This window comes from Wallemia mellicola, assembly GCF_000263375.1.
Source record: "Wallemia mellicola CBS 633.66 unplaced genomic scaffold WALSEscaffold_5, whole genome shotgun sequence".
NCBI classification, from domain to species: Eukaryota; Fungi; Basidiomycota; class Wallemiomycetes; order Wallemiales; family Wallemiaceae; genus Wallemia; species Wallemia mellicola.
In genome coordinates, this window is record NW_006531962.1 from 416734 (window position 1) to 436545 (window position 19812).

Consider the following 19812-nt stretch of genomic DNA (forward strand, 5'->3'; position numbering starts at 1 on the left):
GGTTTGATAAGGAGCACTATCTCATAGTATATTTTGGTTATTACCTAACAAAAATGCATATATTTATATCAAATGTTCGGACTAAGCCAGTCATAGCGTATACAATCATCCATTTCGTGGACGCTCGAAACGAATTCACGAGCTTCCATCCATACCCACAACTACGCGATGTTAGTAATAATAGCTGATAATGTAGAGAACTTCACCTTTAACATAGCACCAAGGTTTCCTTTATCAACTTGTGCGTAACTGCCAGATGTACCGACCTTCTTGCCAAGTTGTCTGAGAATAGGTATAGCAGCCTTGAATAGATCCATATTAGGATCAAGTTGACGCCCAATTCCCTCTAACAATAATATAGACAGCACAGTATTAACGAAATCAGCTTCCATTTTAACATGGTGATCGCGCACACTCGACAAGACCTGCGAAAGGACCTCCGATAGGCGTATCTTAGCTAATGAGAAAGTCTTGCTTTTCACACCGAGAACAATATGTTGCATTTTCAATGCAAAAGTCTCCTTATCTTTAGCCAACTCGGGACATCTCGAGCGTTCAATCATGAGTTGACCGACACGATATCCGTCAAAATGCGAAACAGCTTGGAACAACTCCAGGAAATTGTTGCGGTTCTTGTCATCCAGCTCGGTTATTAAACCAGTGTCTAAAAATACAATCTCAGGTTGGAAGCCGTCCTCATTCAGTTGACGAAGTTTCATAGTCCACTGTTGCACGGCCTCCTCGTCATCTCCGTGTTTGTTGATCTGTTTGGCCAATGGAAGAAGAGCGTTCATCACTTCTTGAGATGCTTCATTCGTCGTCAAGTCTGTCGTTGATCGTGGACGCGATATCAGAGACGATAATACATTCTTAAGGAGGTCTATTGATGTTGGCTTGTAGAACTTAATATAGATGTTACCAGGGTGGAGATCAGCATGAGCGAAATTGTCTATTAGAAGCATATTCTAAGAGCAGTTAGACACATTACGATTACCTAGTAAACACTTACCAAGAATGCATCTAAGCCTAAACCTGCTATGCGTTCTTCAAACCCACCACCACCGAACTTCAAGAATGTTTTCAATGGGAGCGCGTCTTCAAACTCCTCAACAAGTACATCTTTTGCAGATAGCGCAAATACAGGCTTTGGGAAGCTTGCTGCACCTCTGCGTTCTCTGAAGTTATCCTCAAACCTGCCCAAATTGGACGCCTCAACGCTCAGATTTAGCTGTGACTGCATGAGTTCTCCAAACACAGCGACTTCCTCAGGAAGTGAGAGCCATTTGATGCCTGGAAACAGCGATAGAACTGAAGCACCACAATGTAATATAGCCAAATCGCGTTCGATTAACTCCGTAACGTGCGCTGTTTGAGTGTTAGTGGGACTCATTAAAGTGCTAATACGCACGATGTATAACTTTGACAGCTACATGTCTTGACGAGGTTATTAGTTCCTGCGTGGTATCCTGTTGATTCTGGTAGTTGTTCAAGACGTTCGTAATGAAAGTGACAATCCAACTATCATCTTCATGTCTGTGCGCGACTCTCCAGTCGTCCGGTATAAACTCTTCGCGTAATTTTCCCTTGTAAACCTGCGCTATTGCACCGCAACCGATTGGCTTGTCATCGAACTCTTCGAAGATATCATCGAGCGATTCTGCATCCGAGTAGGTTGACGTCAGAACTCTACGCGTGTGTCTGATGCTATGTGGGTGAGCAGCTGAATGTAGTCGACCTAGTATATGACATAAGTCTGGGGAAAACAAATCGGTACGAGAAGCAGCCCATTGACCGAGCTGTTGAGCGTTAATTAAGTGCTATGCTATGTGACACGCGATACCGACCTTAATGAACGTTGGACCAGCTTTGGACATTTGTTTGGTGAGGATGCGATACCATAACGTCGAGTTTATCCATAGAAGGGGTAAGGACGCAAACACGGGTACGAATAAGACGCAGAGCCATATCAGCCGCCTGAGTGTCAATATTGGCTCTAAAATGTATATCTTTAAGGGAGATCTCTTTATTGGAGTAGCTGTGTCTGGCTTGTATATTCGCTGAGAAGACTGCCGTTTTGGTAGTGTGTGATATGCTATTGGTAGGGTTGCTACAGGTAAACTGTATAGCAAATATCGCCGTCCTAATCCGTATCGCAGCCTACCAAACGTCATCGTATGTATCGAAGAAGTAGATAAAGATTTATAAAGTAAATAATCATGTTTACACAATGTAATTATATATTTGCGTAGAATCTGAAAGGAGGAGTGCTAGACCATATGATAATAGCTGTATATTCCATATTATCTCGAATATCAGCCTCTGAGTAGAGAAAAACTAGAAGCCATAGAAAGATTGAGCTCTTAGTTCACATTTAATGGCATCTCTTCAAATTTTACGATTTAGAGTAGCCAGATATCACTTGAGAAGACGCCGTTCATTCAGACGAGCGAGATATGGACGAAGCCACTCAAGTGGGTATTCTGGAGTATAATCTAAGCATATTAATGCCTGAACAGCGCGAATTGAACAGCTTTGTTGAGCAAGAACAAGCAAAGGCTAAATTGCAATCTTCTACCCACACATTCACAGAAATGTGTTGGGACAAGTGGGTATCCCAGTTCTACGCTACTATATACTAAATATACAAGGTGTATCACCGGATCTATCGGTTCACGCTTCTCAAGAGGAGAAGAGACCTGCCTCGTCAATTGCGTCGACAGATTCCTGTGAGTTTGACGATAGCTATATAGTGAGTACAGTACTCACGCAAACTTAGTGACACATCACTTTACATTGTAAAAGCATTGGATCAGCAACGACAACAAGTACAGCCACAATAGATTCCTTTTTAGTCTGATTTGTTCCTGATTATCGTCCGATTGTGGTAGGCAGCATCTTATATCTGCACAGATTGTATCATCGTTACCGGGTGATGTCCCGAGTTTTGCCGCGAGAATTATAAGCTGTGAGCTTGAAACGTTTATCAGTTAGGCTGTTACGTGTTTGACAGTTGAGTTTAGTCTTCAAGTTGACTATGAGATGTATTTTCTTATGACTTGATTAACTGTGTTACAGCTCCAGATATTAAGGTACTCTAGGAACGACATAACGTATACAACCTTCATGGATGTCCGCACTGCGAAACATTACAACATTTCCACCTATCTTACACTCATTTACAGTCAGCTGTAATTTGAAAAATTTCACGATATTTGCTGCAGCATGTCTACTTCTCTATAGTGAACTAGAAAACCATTATTATTATTATACCAGGGTAAAATAATATTATACTTATACAATCAACGTAAATCTACTCAATCGACTCAATCACGCAATTCTTAATAAAGTTGAACAACCAGTCAACATTACAACGTAAGCAATTGCGAAATGGATAACAAATTTACTTAAGAGAGGCTACCTTCTTGTTAATCCAACACACTCAACTACCAAGACCTACTATGTCCGCAACAAAAACAATCCAAGAAACCGCCAAACACGTCTCAGCCGTCCCTGCGACATTTAATCCATTCTACTCGCATGATCCAACAACAGCTGATGATGAAAACTACGAATACAATTTCCTCAAACCAAGTTTCCCAGATGTTAAATGGGCACCATTAGAACTTCAAGACGTCACTGACAGGGGATTCTCTGCCGACAAGTCGAAGAAGAATTTACTTTCTGCTGCAACAAAGGTAGACAACATTGAACCAAGCATTGGTACTGAATTATCAGGTATCAACATCTACGAATTGACTGACGCACAGAAAGATGAACTGTAAGGGTATACTTTCGAGATATAACATTCTGACAATTGCTAGTGCTCTCCTTGCTGCTGAAAGAACAGTCGTAATCTTGCGTGACCAGCCAATTGACATACACAAGCAGCTCGATGCGGCTAGATATTATGGACCATTGCACAAACACGCTACAACCAGTGTACCAAAGCAAGAAGGTCTTGAAGAAGTTCATGTTATCTACTCTGATGGTGCCAAACGCCCAGATCCTGCTGCATTCACGAAGACTGAATTGTTCCATTCTGACGTCACCTATGAATTGCAACCACCATCGACGACAATTCTTCAAGTGCTCACAGCACCAACTGAAGGTGGCTCAACTATCTGGTCATCTGGTTATGCTGCTTACGACTCCTACTCTAATACATTCCAGCAATACCTCGAGACGCTCTACGCTTCTCACTCCGCTCACGAGCAATACAACGGCAGTTTGCAAGCTGGAACTAACCCAAGAAGAGAACCAATTACTACACTCCATCCAGTTGTAAGAGTACACCCAGTTACCGGCTGGAAGAGCATATTTGTTCAACCAGGTTTCACTAGATCATTGTTCACCAAGAAGGGCGACAATGTCGTTCCAATTCCAAAACACGAATCTGACCACATCCTCAATCTCCTCTACAGACAGATCGCCGATCAAGTCGACTCTCAAGTGAAGGTTAGATGGGGCAAGGGTGATATTGGTGAGTATTGCATCATCTCGATAATACCATAGCTGACGTGATGTAGTTGTTTGGGATAACAGAGTATCAGCCCATGCTGCAACTTTCAACACATGGCCTCAGACTCGTTTAGGTGTTAGAAGTAAGTTTTTTCATATCCAACCTCACGACGACATACCTAACGTATCTTTAGCTACTCCACACGGTGAAAAACCACGCAGTGTCGAAGAACACAACGCATTGAACCTCCCATCTGGCTTAGCCAGATCGCGTCAAGAGCAAGTCTGGAAGGAACAAGGATTGCAAGACACAAATGTACCAGTAAATCTCAACAAAGCTAAGGGATACAGCGATTAGATAGATAACATACACATTTTGTTCGATTTCCTCACGATGTTTTACTTATGAATGATTTTATCAAAATATTATTATCTTACTGCAATGTTCTAAAAGTACATGATAAATACAATACTAAAATGGTCGAGGGAAATTATTTGTTCGAGTGCGGCTAAAAGAAAACTGTTGAAACATTTTTAGGACACCTTGATCACTCTCTCTGCGTTCGTTATTATCCCATTCGCGCTCATCTTCGTAAACCTCCCCTAAACCCATTTCTGGTGATTTCATAGTGCGTTTAGATGGCATAATAGATTCTGACATCTTGTTGACAAATATAGATCCTGCTTGATCGTTCGGCATCCACTTAGGGTTCGCTGCCTTGAAATTCAAAACACTCTTCTCGAGTTTACCATCCTCGCTCATGAGTTTGACGTTTTGAGCATCCTTAGGTGCGCCAAACTGGGTGGACTTAGCGATGGTTTATAGAAATAATATCACACCTACCCTTTTATTACCATGTCTGAGGAAATCGAAATGGGCGAATGAGCATATATACCCTAGCTGGTCAACGTGAACAGTAGATTGGGAGATGAAGTCGATAATAGCCGGTGACGATTTTGGAAGCGAGTAGTAGAGGATAATCGGTGTGAACAACACTGAGAGAATCTCCTGGAGGAAGATGGCGATTTTTAATTCAAATAGCCTTGAAAACTCAGCATGCACTTTCTTTGAATGCATCTGTCCTTCCCATTCCTTTGGAAGATGGTGCGTAAATGCACAAGCGCGTCTCAACAACCTCTCTGGATCGTTGACTTCGTTGTCAGCTGGTATCATACCTCTAGCAACAGCAAGGATTGTACCAAAGACACCAATATAGAATACAGTAGTCCGTTGAGGAGTTATTTCGAAGTGTAAGAACATGTCTACCGAGAGGTTAGATATAACATCACAAAGAATCCCCAACATACCTGGATCAATCACGGAAGCTAATATAAAGACAGCAGCAAAGGAACCAGCAACGAAGGCCACAAAGCGTGCAATAATTGCAATTTCTGAGTTAGGAAATTGAACGATATACTTCTGGGCATCGTCGTATGATAAACTGAGACGCTTTTGAAATAGATGCTGGAGCTCATTAAACTCTCTGAATTTCCACTGTGCCAACTCAGTATAGCTCCTTGAACCAATGGATGACGGATTCTTGTGATATTCCTCAAAGTACCTGAAGAAAGAGTAGAAGAGTAGGAATATAACAAGAATAGGGGCTAGCAATGCATTAACGAATGCTAATATAGCAAAACGCTTTCTGAGTCTGTAAAGTGTTAGCTATGTTTAACGAAAGGTCCTTGCACTTACTCTTGTACATTGCGACCACGTGATGAAGACTGCAATATATGTGCTTTGACCTGTCCCTTCTCATCGAATACATGTCCTAATAAGGCAAATGAGAGATTCCATTCAAGCGTCTTGGTGAGACCATTCGATGTTGCAAAACTGAGCACTTTCTTCAGCAATTTATTACGTATTGGTAGATCAAGGTTGAGTAGGTCCTTGTTGAAAAGTGCTATTAGGTAGTTCTCCTGGCGCATAATCCTGTTCGCGACGTCCAGGACGTCTAACTTCGCGACAGGGCCATGTGAGACGCCAACACTTGATATCGCTGTGAGTGGATTTGACTGCCTTATATGTGATATCCTAGAGACGATTTCCTCCCATGAGATTGTTTTGACGTCAGTCTAGACGACTGTGAGACATGCAAAAAGAGTAAAAACTGATGGCTCACATTAGGTATGCGCAGGATATGAGTGTAGAATCTGTACATATCCACCAACGGTTTGAGTGACAGGATAAAAGTGAGGACTTGATATATATAGAAAATACCGAATGCGAGAAGCCAAATCCAAGTGATAAAGGAGAAACTAGGATGATGTCAGATAGATCGATAAGCATTGAAGGACACACCTAGATGCGCAGTGTGGGATAACAATATCTGAGAGACTGCCATCGTGGCTGATAGCAGAGTAGTCAATGCAACCAAATAAGAAAGTTGAGAATAAGAAAACGAAACCAACGGTAGCTAGATTCAAAGCTTTCGTTAAAACTATGCAATAAATACCTTTGTTGAGGTAGTAACTATAAGCCTGGTGGTTACGTCAACGAGATAGTGCATGAGTAATCGCTACTAACATCCTGTAAGAACTTATCGAGATTTTGCACGTTCACCCATTTCCACATAGCGAGCTGATAAGGAGACATACCCCTGCTAACTGGCCTATGCTGATGGAGAGGTAAAGGGGTATCTTGCTGACTATGGGTGTATTTTATAGGGGGATTATCGTCTAGGCTATTTCGCTGTTCGCCTTCTACCAAAATACTTGCTGGTGGGCCGTCGTCATCGTCTGTATGGCGTGGGTTGAGTTCGACGGTTTCTTGAATATCTTGCTCTTGATCATCTATAGGATCGTAGTGCGATCTTCTAGAATTCATTAGCATATTTAATATTGGTGTGCTGAAATCCATTGTGATGGTTGATAAGCAGCTTTCGTTATAACAACCAAGATGTGAGTAATTGATTAAATAGGAAATAAAATATTCTCTAATAAACTAAAAGGTCACGTCTGATCGTCAAAGGTTTACCAACGACTGCAGATAACAACGCATTAAGAACGCACTTTGGTAGCAGGGGTGCTACCATCACAGACGCTAAAGTCGTTTTCAAGAAAGGCACAGCTGTCGGTACAAGTAAAGGCAAATCTCGTGGTTTCGGTTTCGTTGGTTTCAAATCCCCAGAAGAAGCCAAAGAAGCTTTGCATTTCTTCAACAAAACCTACTGGGGGACTTCTAAGCTAGAAATTGAAATCGTAGAGGATAACAAATCTATACAAGAGCAGCTCCAAGATGGAAAAGCTCTTAAAGCCAAACGCAGGAGAAAAGAAGGCAAAGAATCTGACAGCGAGGAGGAAGAATCAAACAAGAGAGTAAAAGTACTCAAACCAGTTCACCTGAAAGCCATTGAGATGCAGAAGGCAAAAAACAAAGCAACCAAAAACTCAGATTCTGAGCAAGAAGGTGGTGATGACAATACTGAAATGTCGGATTTGGAGTACATGCGCGCAAAAATGAAGAGACGCCACATTCCAGAAGAAACTGATGAGGCGCCTAAAGAAGAAACTCCACAAGAGACGACCCAGGATGCTGAAGCGCGTAAACAAGCCGAGGTTATCGACCAAGTCATGGAAACTGCCCGTATTTTCCTCCGTAATTTACCATTCAGCTGTACAGAGGATGATCTTAAAACTGAATTCTCTAAGTATGGTGTCGTCAACCAAGCACATGTACCTCTCAGCAACGACTCTAAGACACCTATGGGAGTTGCTTATATATCTTTCGCGTCACCAAATGCTGCAGTCGCCGCATTCAGGGCGGCTGATGGTTCCATCTTCCAAGGAAGATTGTTGCATGTTTTGCCAGCCGTAAACAAGCGTCCACCACAGGATCTATCGAAAGCAAGCTTCAAAAAGCTTCGTAACAAGGACAGAAAAGAAGGTGCCGAAAGTAGAGAGTTTAGTTGGTCTGGTTTATATATGAATGTGCGTGTTGAAGATTAAAGTTTCTTAAATTCCAATACTAACTCACCCTAGGCAGACGCAGTTGTCAGCTCCCTTGCAGCCAGACTCAACGTTGAGAAAGCAGAGATACTCAGCTCAGATTCTTCATCTAATCCTGCCGTCAAGGTAGCCTTGGCTGAGACTCATGTCATCAACGAGACTAAAGGATTTTTGAAAGAGCAAGGTGTCAATCTAGATGCATTTTCACCAGAAAACAGAGGTCCTAGATTGGAGAACACATTGCTCATTAAGAATATTCCATTCGGTACGAGTGTCGATGATCTTGATGAAATGTTCAGGCCATGTGGTGAGATCAGCAGATTACTTCTTCCGCCAGCTGGCACTATCGCCATTATCGAGTACTTGCTCCCCAACGATGCTCGCACAGCATTTAAAAAACTAGCATATAAAAGAGTAGGAAACTCTGTACTCTATCTCGAAAAAGCACCAAATGGAATGTGGGCTAAAGATGCACCATCTGGCGCAATTGCAGCAGGTGGACCTAAACCAGTTGAGGTTGTTGACAAGGAGACTCCAACTGACAAGGTCGCTGCTGGAGAGGAGGAAGCAGCCAGTACATTGTTCATCAAGAATATCGCTTTCAGCACCCCAGAAGCAAAATTGGCATCAATTTTCTCTTCCCTTTCGGGATACAGATATGCTAGAATCCAAACGAAGCCTGATCCAAAGAGTGCCGCGAACCGACTCAGCATGGGATATGGATTCGTCGGTTTTGATAATGAAGAGCATGCAAAGGATGCACTGGCAAGTATGCAAAAGTATGTCCTTGATGGTCATTCTCTACAAGTTAAATTCGCTCAACGTGGCAAAGACTCCGAACCTGGTGCTGCAATGGGTCAAACGAAGACTACAAAGATGTTGGTCAAGAACGTGCCGTTCGAGGCTTCAAAGAAGGATATCAGGGAGTTGTTCGGTATGCATGGTCAACTGAAATCTGTAAGATTACCACGCAAATTCGACAGGAAGACACGTGGTTTCGCTTTCTTGGACTTTGTTACTAGAAGGGATGCTGAGATTGCATATGAGAGTTTGAAACATACACATTTGCTTGGTCGTCACTTGGTATTACAATGGGCTGACGATGCTGCAATCAACGACATAGACGCACTTAGAGAAAAGACAGCATCATCACGTTCAACCAACATGCCAACTAACAAAACGAAATTCGTTGGACCTGAAGGACTTGCACTTGAGGAACTCAGTGATTAGAATATTTAATATGAATAGATGCATTATTTATTTATTTTTACTTTTTTGTCTCTTTCTTTATCGTAAACAACCAAGTGGTAGATATGACGCTACCACAGTATAAGCTATCAGCCACACTAGAAGGACATACGGACGATGTGAAATCAGTGTTTGCTTGCAAAGATAACTCAATCTTATCCGCCAGTAGAGACGGTACAGTGAGGAGGTTCGCAGGCGATAACTACGACTTAAAGGGGACATACCTTGGACATATGGGCTACGTCAATAGCGTGCACTACATGGAAGGTTTGTGCTATCTCACTCATCTTTCAAAAGTAACGATAAGAAGACAGTGATTTGATCATTTCAGGAGGTTCAGACTCCCGTATACTTATACACGATAAAGGACGTGCTGAGAAACCACTCGAGAGCCTTCTAGAGCATTGGAATAATGTTTGTTGCTTGGATACGCGTGGAAATACTATCGCAAGTGGTAGTTGGGATCTGACCGCACGCGTTTGGAACGTTGCTGGAGGACACTATGAGCAGGTCAGCAAGCTCGATAAGCATGATGCAGCAGTATGGGATGTCAAACTCCTCCCAGATGGATCTCTACTTACGGCGTCTGCCGATAACTTCATCAGACACTTCAACCCTGATGGCTCGCTCAACAGGCGTTTTGAAGGCCACACAGAACCTGTACGCGCGTTGGCTATTTTGGACGGGACGTCCTTCTTCTCAGCCTCGAATGATGGCACAATCCGCAAATGGAATCTCAAAACAGGCGAACAGATAGCAGTCTTACCAGGCCATTCGTCTTTTATATACTCACTTGCTATTTTATCATCACCGGACGGAGAAGATTATCTCGTGAGTTGCGGTGAAGATTATGAAGTTAGGGTTTGGTTGGGTGAGTTGTGGCATATAATTAACAATGATAGCTCAACAAATATAGGTGAGACATGCTTGCAAAGTATACTTATTCCTGCTGTGTCTATTTGGAGCGTTTCCGTGCTCCCTAATGGAGATTTCGCTGTCGGCACATCACAAAACCTTATTCATGTGTTTACGACTACTGAGGAGCGCAAAGCCAATTTAAATATCCTTGAGGTGGGTATTTACAGTTAAGTAGTTGTTACAATTAACCCTATCTAGGAATGGGATGCACAGACAAATGAAATCAAAGACAGGTTGGTGAAAACGCTAAACAAACGCATTTCTCACCAATTACCAGACAAACTGGACGCTCAGCGACTAACAAAAAGGCGACTGAGATATCACCAATTGTTATTGATATCGATGTCGACGATGACAAACCAAACCTACAACTGACGTACAATGTTGGTGAAGATGTGCAAGAAGTTGCCGAGAAATTCGTGCAAGCCAATGATCTTTCCGAAAATTACATTCAAAGGATTGCACAGTTCCTTGCTCAAGCGACTGGACAGCCTGAGGTGCAAAAGTCAGTAAAGGAAGAACCAAAGGCTGAGAAGACGCCTATTAAACGATTAGCCGAGATACTTACATCGAATGAGAGTAGGTGCTTAATCTTCCAGTGGGATTTTGATAGCTGATGAATTATAGCTAAGAAAGTTATCATCATGGCTGGTGCTGGTGTATCTACAAGTGCAGGTCTACCTGATTTCAGATCACCTAATACAGGTTTATATGCAAACTTGCAACAGTACAATTTACCATATCCTGAAGCCGTATTTGATATAGATTTCTTCAGAGAACAACCGAAGCCATTTTACGCACTGGCTAAAGAGCTCTATCCAGGTTCATTCTTGCCTACGATTACACACTATTTCTTTAAACTATTAGAGAATAAAGGATTACTGAAGAGAGTGTTCACACAGAATATAGATACACTTGAAAGGGTTGCTGGTGTCTCGGATGATCTAATGGTAGAGGCTCACGGTTCATTTGCGAAAGCGCGCTGTGTAAGTTGCAAAGAACTGAGTGATGGAGAGTATGTCAAGAGCTGCGTAATGAGATCCGAGATACCGGTGTGTCAAGAAGTTGGTTGCGCTGATGACAAAAACGCTTTTGTTAAACCCGATGTGAGTAGAATATAAGAAAGTAATCAACGACTGATTACTTCTAAGATAACCTTCTTTGGTGAAGCGCTTCCTAGGAACTTCTTTGACAAGCTTGATGATGACTTCAACCACTGCGATCTCCTGATTGTCTTGGGTACATCACTTAAAGTCAACCCATTTGCTTCATTGATAAGTTTTGTTGGTGGTGATACACCAAGAGCACTCTTGAATTTGGAACAAGCTGGTGTTTACGAAGGCGGTGGTTTCAGTTTTGATGAAGGCTCAAGAGATATCTTCTGCAAAGGGAAAGTAGATGATGTTGTTGTCAACCTCGCAGAGGAATGCGGATGGAAAGGCGAATTAATGGAGTTATACGAAACTGAAAGACAAGAGAAAGCGAAGGAATTCAACTTGATAGATAGTCTAACAGAGGATCTCTCGAAGATAAAGATGTAATGAATAAATTTGTATAACAGTCAATTTAGTACACACGATAGTAGGAGTAAAGATATACCTTGAATTAATTCGTTGTTTAGCAGATGAAAGCAGTTTGAGTTGCAGGAACTTATTCAGAATCCTCAGAGGCATCTTCCTTAGCAGGAGATTCCTCCTTCTTTGGTGGTGACTTCTTCTTTGACTTCTTTGGCTTCTCCTCTTCTTCTTCCTCGTCGTCGTCTTCCTTCTTTTGGTCTTTTGAAGCTTCGTACTCCTTCTTCTCCTTCTCGTATCTCTCCTTATCAGCTGCAGCTTGTTCTTCGTATGGTTTCTTCTCTTCTGCGCTCATCTCCTTCCATTTGGCGCCAAGAACCTTGCCAACTTCACCGAAGGAGATGTTTGGATTCTCTTTCTTTACCTCTGCGCGGTGTTCTTGTGACTGTAGGGATCGGCGTTAGGAAGGATCTCTAAGGATCTCTAGAGGCTGACTTACCATATACATGTATGCGGAGAGTGCTCTCTTTGGTGCATTCTCATCCTTCTTTGGCTTTGCGGCTTTCTTGGTGTTGGCGCGTGGTTTCGTGTCTGCTTTTGGCATTCTTTATTTTCCTATAAGCAGATCGTTAGTATCTACCGTGATAGTCGCGGTTCTCTCTTTAAGATCACGAACGCGCGTAGCTTTCATCACGCTGGTGCGTAAATATATAAAGAGATAAACGGCTTTCTAAGCTTTATTTACTCACTTTTAGTTATTTATTGAGCTCCTCGCTGTTTATTACGAACAACTGTTTTCGCAGTAGAGCCTGTCAGCCAAACCAGCGATTTTTAATTACGTAGCGAATTAGGCAACTCAGGAAAAGCAAAATCAAAAAATAAAAATTACAAAAAATGGTTTAAAATAATCTTATTGTATTGCATTTATAATTAAATCTAAACCATTTTGGCTTTCTGCCCTAACGCTAAACTCAAGCGTTACACCTGAACCCTCCTCGTATGCCATTCTAGCGCGAGCGAGTGCCTTACCAGCACCACCGCAGACTAAACCAGAGAGTTCCAGCGTGTGTATAGCTGGATTCGTCGCGTTCTGGCTACCACCGAGTGCTTCCATATTTAACAATTCAACAAGTGAATCACAGGCGGCTTTTTCGTCGTTAGTTATTTGTTTTACTATTTCATTAATAAGAAATACCCACATTGCAAGCTATCCAATGCTGTAAGTGAGAAAGTCTCAGTGGCCGCATAAGTCGTGTGCTTCTCCCATTCATTTCCAAATGAGGCGTATGAAGGTTGAACGTAATCGGCAACCTGTAATTCAATATCCTCAATTTGATACTCGTCCTTATATCCCTCCGGTTCAAGATCACCTGTATCTGGATCGACTTCCTTTGAAATGAACGAAAGGGTATTAATGAATGAACCCAATGGATACTCCTCTTCTAAAACTCTCGTGAATGAAACGTAAATTGCTGTTGATCCCATCTCAGAGGTCAACTGCTGTACTGGCATGATGAAGTCTTCCTGTACTTGTTCACTCAAGTCATCAGTTGGTTGCATAATAACGCTGACATCTTCCAAGACATTCTCCGCAATTGTATTTTGTACGTTAAACTGGAAGACGATATGGCTTGCGAAGACATGTTTAATTGCGCTAACAACATATTCAGTTTCACGTTCAGTGAGTTCAACAGGATTGCTAGATGATTGTAAAATAGGACCATATGTAGCAAACTCTGGAATGTTCGCAATTTGTTCAGCGTATTTAGCTGTTGTATCTTCTTTGCTTGCTGCTGCCGTAGGTGCGGGCGAACTTGATTGAGTGACATCAGGTGTGGAAGTACCCATTGCTGATTCATTAACGATAGCTTTGTTAGTATCAATGCGTATTTGTTCCTTGTTGACTCTTGGAATTGCGGAAGCATCGAATGCCTGAGCTGAAGAAGATGGATCGTTGACATAGGCGACCAACTTTGATTCCAATGCACCAATTGAATATGTTGAATCATCCTTTACAGTTCTAGATGCCAACTCGTCATCTTCAATAATACGCATGTACATAGCAGCTCTATCTCTGACTTCATCATCGATATCATCAAGACATCTACCCAAAAGAACCTTGACAGAACGTCTAACACTCTCAGCACCTTGTACGACGTTAACACCGAACTTTGCTAAACTAGAAACAGCAGCTGCTCTAACGATCGCATTCTCTAATACGACCCTGTTGTAGATGTGTCTAATATATTTTGTTGGTTCAAGTGTCTTTGGTCCTTCAACACCCAACAAATGTAATACTCTAACTGACAACTTTGTGAATTCGCAATCTTCAATGAATTCACAGAGATGTGAAAGTGCAGTTTCTTTTGATTCTTCAATATATTTGATCATGTCGAAGATCGCATCAACGACGGCTCTCTTGAAGTCGTAACCACCTTCATCGCGTAAAGCACCAGATAGGAAACCAAGCATAGCTACATGCTTTGATGGGAACTTCAAACATAATGCTCTAACGGCATCAACGACGATAACCTTAAATTCGTCACTAATTTCCAACATGAAACCAGAAATTTGTTTCATTAATCTATCAACTGATGCTTCATTACCGGTCTTAAGAAGTGTTGTAATTGCAAATGTTGCAATTGAGCGATTTGAATCAGTGATGAGATTCTCCATTTCAAGGTTACAAGCAGCTACAGCTTGTGGATGAACTTGAGCGAGCCTGTTCAAGGTTCTGATGGCTGCGAACTTGAGTGGAGTTTTTGGTGTAGAGAGTGCGAGTTGAAGTACTGCGATTGGACGCATGAGATCGTTTGGTTTGGCTCCCTTCCAGTCACAAATTGCTCTTGCAGCCTCAATGGAGACCATGTCGGACTTGTTGCGAAGCCATCCTTCGAGGAGCTCTAACATTGGTCTTTGCAGACTAATAGGCTATTAGCGCGAAATTGTGAGATATAAAAACCAACTCACTTTGGATCCTCATCCATTAAACGAGCTGCATATCTGACCAACATACACAAAGCTAATGGGTTGCGAAGTGAAGATGAACCAGGTGTTGCTAAACCTTGTACCAATTTGGTTACGGCCATTCGATCTTTATCGCGGATAGTGTAGAGTAAAGCGAGTGCGTGGTATTGAGAAATGGCAGAAGTTGATTGCCATGAACCGTCTAAAGAAAAACGAGATATTTCTGGCTTTGATAAGGCTTCTGTAACTTCATTCGCCCATCTTTTGATGATATCTTTAGCTTCTGGGTAGAGGTGGTATGACGAAACGAGAGCGGCGGCTGAAATTGATGGAGACTTATCAACGAGTGCTGTTCTAAAGAAACGTTCGAGTCCTTGTATCATTGAAGGCTGTATGACGTGTTAGAAGAAGACGTAAAAAGGGATGTATACCCACATCCGTGACTCTAGACAAGGCTCTAATAGCGTTAGGTCTGTATATGACGTCCAAATTTGGCTGTATATCCTTCATAATGGAGGAGGTCGCCATGATGACATCGTCTGCGGATGAGCTGAGCTCTTTGACGACGAGGTAGACCATCTGACGGAGAGCAGGCTTGGTGTAGTGTCAGTCGATCTGCTGTACTTATAAAGGGAAGCCTTACGTCCTTATTTTGGAATAGTTTTGTGACCTGAGCTGTAATTAGATGGATTGACGGTAGCTGCTAGTAAAACGCACAGAGAAGAATAGAGAGGTTGACTCAGTCTTGCTGAAAGTCTCACCAATAGATAGCTATGTAGTTGTTAACAGATGTCAGTATATGGTGAGATATTTGAGCATACCAAGTAACTGTAAGGAGACGAATAAGAGTACGTTCTGTAAAGATAAGAATCCAACTCACGCTAGTTTGGTCAATAAAATCCTAGATTTCCTAGGACTTATCGGCGATTGGTTGAATATCCTAGCTTCTTGAAATACAGCGGTCTAGCAAGTTAGAAGAGTGTCTAGGGTATAAATAAACACACCTTATCTTGATAGAAACTACCAACTGAATTGCTGCTCGTTATTTCTTCATTCTTTTTTAACGACATCGTTGTTAGTGACTAACGTTGACGAGTGTATTAGAAAATGGGCGGTGTAAGTTTATTGCTACTATTTACTACAATATACTAACACTATAAGGGTGATTTAAATATGAAGAAAAGCTGGCATCCCATGCTGATGAAAAATCAGCGTGTCGTATGGGATAAGGAGCAGGAAGTTATACAAGAGAATAAGAAGCTGGACCAGCTCAGGAGAGAGAAGCAAGAAGAGAGGCAACTGCAGGAGTTGCAGAAGCTACAGGAAGCCTCCTCTGGTAAGAAAGCCTCTGATAGGATGGAGTGGATGTATGCCGCACCAGCCACTGGATCTGGACTATCAGCAAATGATATGGAAGACTACCTTCTCGGTAAAAAGCGCGTCGACAATATCTTAAAGGGCAACGATGAGGTCAACTTGGCGAACACTCAACAGGACGTCATACAAACACAGAAGGCGAACACTTCTAGGGACACTTCATCGAAGATACGTGAAGACCCTCTACTCTCTATAAGGCAGCAAGAACAAGCTGCATATGAGGCTTTGATCAATAATCCTATCAGACTCAGAGAAATGAGACTAAAGGCTGGCATTCCAGACACTGACTCAAAATCTGAAAAGAGAGCTGCAAAGGAAGAGCGCAAACGCCAAAGAGAGGAGAAGAGAAGGTTAAAAGATGACAGAGATGATAGGCGCCCTGAAAGACATGACAGACCTGGCGATGATCACTATGATAGAAAGAGATATGACGATAGATATTCTAGGAGGGATAGTGACAGATATGATGACAGATACTCAAGAAGAGATGACGATAGATACTCCAGGAGAGATGACGATAGATACTCCAGGAGAGATGACGATAGATACACCAGGAGAGATGTCGATAGAGACTCCAGGAGAGATGTCAATAGAGACTCGAGGAGGCACTCCAGACGCAGTCCTGACTATCGCGATTATGAGAGAGAAAAAAACCGTAGATCAATCTCTCCTCCACGTCAAAACAGACCATCTCCACCACGTCATGAACGCAGTCATAGACCTTCACCACCACAACTGGACGATCAAGAAGCACGTGCAGCCAAACTCGCGGCGATGTCATCATCAGCTAGAGACCTTCAAGCAGAGCGTGATGTCCGCTTGTCAGAAATGGCCAAGAGGGATGCAGAAGAGAACGCCAGAGATGCTATTTTACGCTCTAGGGACGCAAAATACGGTGGACATAACAAGTTCATTGCAGACGAACAACGTAAAGTCTATTCTGGAGAGGGTGGATTAGCCGAACAAATGAGAAGAAGAGGATAATTTATATTAAATCACTTAATGTAACTTTAAACTTGTAAAACTAATAACAAATATAATTCTTTCTTTGTCATTCATTGTCATATGTTTAGAAATCCATTATCTAAGCTCAAGAATAAAGTAAAGGAGTGTGTGTGACTTCAGGATAACAGCGCGAGGTAGATATTACTTCTGTTAGTTGATGATTGAACTTCTTAGGACATATTTCTCTTACAGTCAGGTATAAACTTCGAAAAGTAGTGAATCGTTATCGAACAGAGTAGCTAGTAGCAAAGGTGTCTTGAACTGTCTATGATCAAAACAACATCAAAATTTGCGTTATTTGTTCAGTTGTACCTATTATGATGAATGAATATATAATGTTCTAATGTATCTTGCACTATAGTAGTTGAACTGAATAACCGTTGCTGTGATCAATGATATATAAGACTTTCGCTCGTTTCTGGTTTCTTTGTTTGGAATCGCAGCAGTTTTCGTGAGAAATTTGCTGAATAGTTATGTCAATGCCAACATCCCCTGCTTATCTGCTTCTTGGATTAAGCATACCCCAAAATAAGCTATTAAAATACTATGTATCAATTCGCATCAGCAGACCAAAAGAAAAAAAGTGAAATCGAAAACATATTTCATCGAGAATGAAGTTCTTGAGCTAGTGGGAATACTAAGTACTGTAGTAGTAATAGCTGCAAACGAATTTACTTCCCTTAAGTTACTGTGATCAAGTGATACCTGCGACTATAATGTATACAATTTTTTCACATTGAGCGGAAAGTTAATGTTCAAGTGTACCTCTTTGATGGAGTGAGTGTCTTTACTTTACAAGCTAAAGAGAATTACACGTGCGTACTTTGAATTCGAACTGCAGCATTGAACGGTATCCATCAGAGTTACTAAATCCGGCTAAACTACTAATTCATATATTTAACTAACTAGTAAAGGCAAATTGGCGAATCGCCTCCTGGCTAGATCAAGCTATGTTTTGTCTCTCGCCTTATTCAGTTTTTGACTGATTATATCTCCTCCCAAAAACAAGACAAACATCAGAGCATTTCTATCAGCTGCTTTAATTATTTGTGAGCTCTGTGGGGTGTTCAAAATAGCAAATGCCAAAATAAAGTAAGAGCAACCGTCATTAATTCCTAAAAATCCTTCGAGAAGGCACCTGAAAAGTTTCACTTGTTGACGCGTGTATCAGTATTTTGAACACATAAAACCCCTAGAAGAGACCTTTAATATAATCCTAAGTAGGTTGGTCATTCTCTGAGGGAACTAATTATACAATCAAACATGTTCCTCCTAAAAATTAGGAACACACACATTGAAGGATGAAACTACAGTAAATTGCGTTATAAAAATGCTAGGGGTAATAGCTACTCTGGTGAGACCTTTGAAAAGTTATTTGTACTCGCAGACCATGTCACATAACCTACAATCCTACCACGTCATGGCCTATCTGATTACCAATATAATACACGGAAATTGAAGCTATGGTGGCATTTGTTGCAACAATACATTTATTGTTACGCTTCCTTTGAAATCTGAAATTTTCATCTCCGTTTTCACTGCCGTATTTAAAGTTGGATATATCACACATTACGTTGATTTTCTTTTTCCTTGGAGCTTTACAATTATGGCATCACTTCAATACGTCGCGGACAGCAGTGAATATGATAATTTTGCCAGGTCCAATTTCAACTACAGCCAGGGTGTTAAACTTGGTAACGGCATTGTCAAATGCAGTGGCCAAGGTGGATGGGAAGATAACGGCGACCTTGCTGGAAAGGACACAAGTGAACAAATTGAAAAAGCATTTAAAAACGTCGATCGTGTCTTAAGAAAAGCTGGTTGTAATGGTTGGCAAGACGTTTATTCTGTTCGTTCGTACCATGTCGAACTAAAGAAATATCTCGATAAGTTCGTTGAGGTTTTCAAACAATGGACGCCAAATCACCAACCAATTTGGACTTGCATTGGCGTTACAGAGTTGGGCGCCCCAAATATGAATGTCGAAATTGAAGTTGAAGCATATAACAAGAATGCTTAAATACCAGTAATTTATAACGAATGAATCCGGTTAATATTTGTATAACTGACTTGAAGTGTGATAATATGCTCTTGTTTAAAACTGAGTCAATAATTGTGCTAAATTGTCAACTGGTAACTGTCCCATTATAGGAAGATTTTGTGAGATGTCCCTACGTAATTAGCGGTATCAATGCCTCTCTCATGTTTAGAAGGTCACATTTTCCTCGTAGCAACCCGAACAAAGCTACAAAAAATCCATCTTGACGGAAAAAGAAAATTTTCGAGAAAACAACGAAAAGACTATACCAAGATAGTCCGCTTTCGCGGTACGATTAAGATGTAAAGATCACAACTCCCTGTAGATTGTTAGTTCCAA

The 19812-nt window shown here is 41.6% G+C and overlaps 10 protein-coding genes across 10 annotated transcripts; 6 read left to right on the forward strand and 4 right to left on the reverse strand.

The window, feature by feature from the left end:
* Positions 1-2: 2 nt before the first annotated feature.
* On the reverse strand, positions 3-2181 carry WALSEDRAFT_59906 (ABC1-domain-containing protein). Its single transcript, XM_006957317.1, has 5 exons — positions 1845-2181; positions 1409-1796; positions 1010-1365; positions 207-965; positions 3-161 (listed from the first exon to the last, which is right to left on the reverse strand). The coding sequence occupies exons 1-5, from the start codon at positions 2169-2171 to the stop codon at positions 69-71; spliced, it is 1923 nt and encodes a 640-aa protein (XP_006957379.1). The 5' UTR covers positions 2172-2181; the 3' UTR covers positions 3-68.
* Positions 2182-2453: 272 nt separating this feature from the next.
* On the forward strand, positions 2454-2890 carry WALSEDRAFT_68153 (mitochondrial import inner membrane translocase subunit TIM8; the record flags this gene model as incomplete). Its single annotated transcript, XM_006957318.1, has 4 exons — positions 2454-2471; positions 2517-2605; positions 2649-2726; positions 2777-2890. The coding sequence occupies 4 exons, from the start codon at positions 2454-2456 to the stop codon at positions 2838-2840; spliced, it is 249 nt and encodes an 82-aa protein (XP_006957380.1). The 3' UTR covers positions 2841-2890.
* A 550-nt stretch (positions 2891-3440) lies between these two features.
* WALSEDRAFT_36779 (TauD-domain-containing protein) lies at positions 3441-4816 on the forward strand (the record flags this gene model as incomplete). The annotated part of the gene is made up of 4 exons (XM_006957319.1): positions 3441-3778; positions 3822-4480; positions 4527-4601; positions 4653-4816. The coding sequence occupies exons 1-4, from the start codon at positions 3459-3461 to the stop codon at positions 4814-4816; spliced, it is 1218 nt and encodes a 405-aa protein (XP_006957381.1). The 5' UTR covers positions 3441-3458.
* A 92-nt stretch (positions 4817-4908) lies between these two features.
* Positions 4909-9639, reverse strand: WALSEDRAFT_59907 (APG9-domain-containing protein). Its single transcript, XM_006957320.1, has 9 exons — positions 8440-9639; positions 7410-8388; positions 6986-7359; positions 6761-6939; positions 6582-6717; positions 6155-6534; positions 5767-6110; positions 5303-5721; positions 4909-5257 (listed from the first exon to the last, which is right to left on the reverse strand). Exons 3-9 carry the CDS (start codon positions 7316-7318, stop codon positions 4931-4933), a joined length of 2118 nt encoding a protein of 705 aa, XP_006957382.1. The 5' UTR covers positions 7319-7359; positions 7410-8388; positions 8440-9639; the 3' UTR covers positions 4909-4930.
* WALSEDRAFT_44409 (RNA-binding domain-containing protein) lies at positions 7126-9639 on the forward strand (the record flags this gene model as incomplete). The annotated part of the gene is made up of 3 exons (XM_006957321.1): positions 7126-7359; positions 7410-8388; positions 8440-9639. Coding segments are annotated over exons 1-3 (2178 nt in total). The 5' UTR covers positions 7126-7357.
* An 86-nt stretch (positions 9640-9725) lies between these two features.
* WALSEDRAFT_31899 (SIR2-domain-containing protein) lies at positions 9726-12177 on the forward strand. The gene is made up of 7 exons (XM_006957322.1): positions 9726-9921; positions 9965-10525; positions 10571-10725; positions 10771-10805; positions 10850-11151; positions 11200-11678; positions 11724-12177. The coding sequence occupies exons 1-7, from the start codon at positions 9888-9890 to the stop codon at positions 12111-12113; spliced, it is 1956 nt and encodes a 651-aa protein (XP_006957384.1). The 5' UTR covers positions 9726-9887; the 3' UTR covers positions 12114-12177.
* Positions 11200-12911, reverse strand: WALSEDRAFT_53977 (hypothetical protein). Its single transcript, XM_006957323.1, has 4 exons — positions 12836-12911; positions 12763-12770; positions 12586-12701; positions 11200-12531 (listed from the first exon to the last, which is right to left on the reverse strand). Exons 3-4 carry the CDS (start codon positions 12688-12690, stop codon positions 12223-12225), a joined length of 414 nt encoding a protein of 137 aa, XP_006957385.1. The 5' UTR covers positions 12691-12701; positions 12763-12770; positions 12836-12911; the 3' UTR covers positions 11200-12222.
* Positions 12912-12926: 15 nt separating this feature from the next.
* Positions 12927-16123, reverse strand: WALSEDRAFT_36791 (Coatomer, gamma subunit; the record flags this gene model as incomplete). Its single annotated transcript, XM_006957324.1, has 9 exons — positions 12927-13232; positions 13286-15009; positions 15057-15442; positions 15489-15647; positions 15697-15723; positions 15771-15824; positions 15875-15881; positions 15934-16016; positions 16058-16123. 9 exons carry the CDS (start codon positions 16121-16123, stop codon positions 12997-12999), a joined length of 2742 nt encoding a protein of 913 aa, XP_006957386.1. The 3' UTR covers positions 12927-12996.
* Positions 16124-16156: 33 nt separating this feature from the next.
* WALSEDRAFT_36795 (hypothetical protein) lies at positions 16157-17414 on the forward strand (the record flags this gene model as incomplete). Its single annotated transcript, XM_006957325.1, has 2 exons — positions 16157-16169; positions 16215-17414. Exons 1-2 carry the CDS (start codon positions 16161-16163, stop codon positions 17412-17414), a joined length of 1209 nt encoding a protein of 402 aa, XP_006957387.1. The 5' UTR covers positions 16157-16160.
* A 1604-nt stretch (positions 17415-19018) lies between these two features.
* On the forward strand, positions 19019-19529 carry WALSEDRAFT_59909 (YjgF-like protein). Its single transcript, XM_006957326.1, has one exon. It carries the CDS (start codon positions 19042-19044, stop codon positions 19453-19455), a length of 414 nt encoding a protein of 137 aa, XP_006957388.1. The 5' UTR covers positions 19019-19041; the 3' UTR covers positions 19456-19529.
* The last annotated feature ends 283 nt before the right edge of the window (positions 19530-19812 follow it).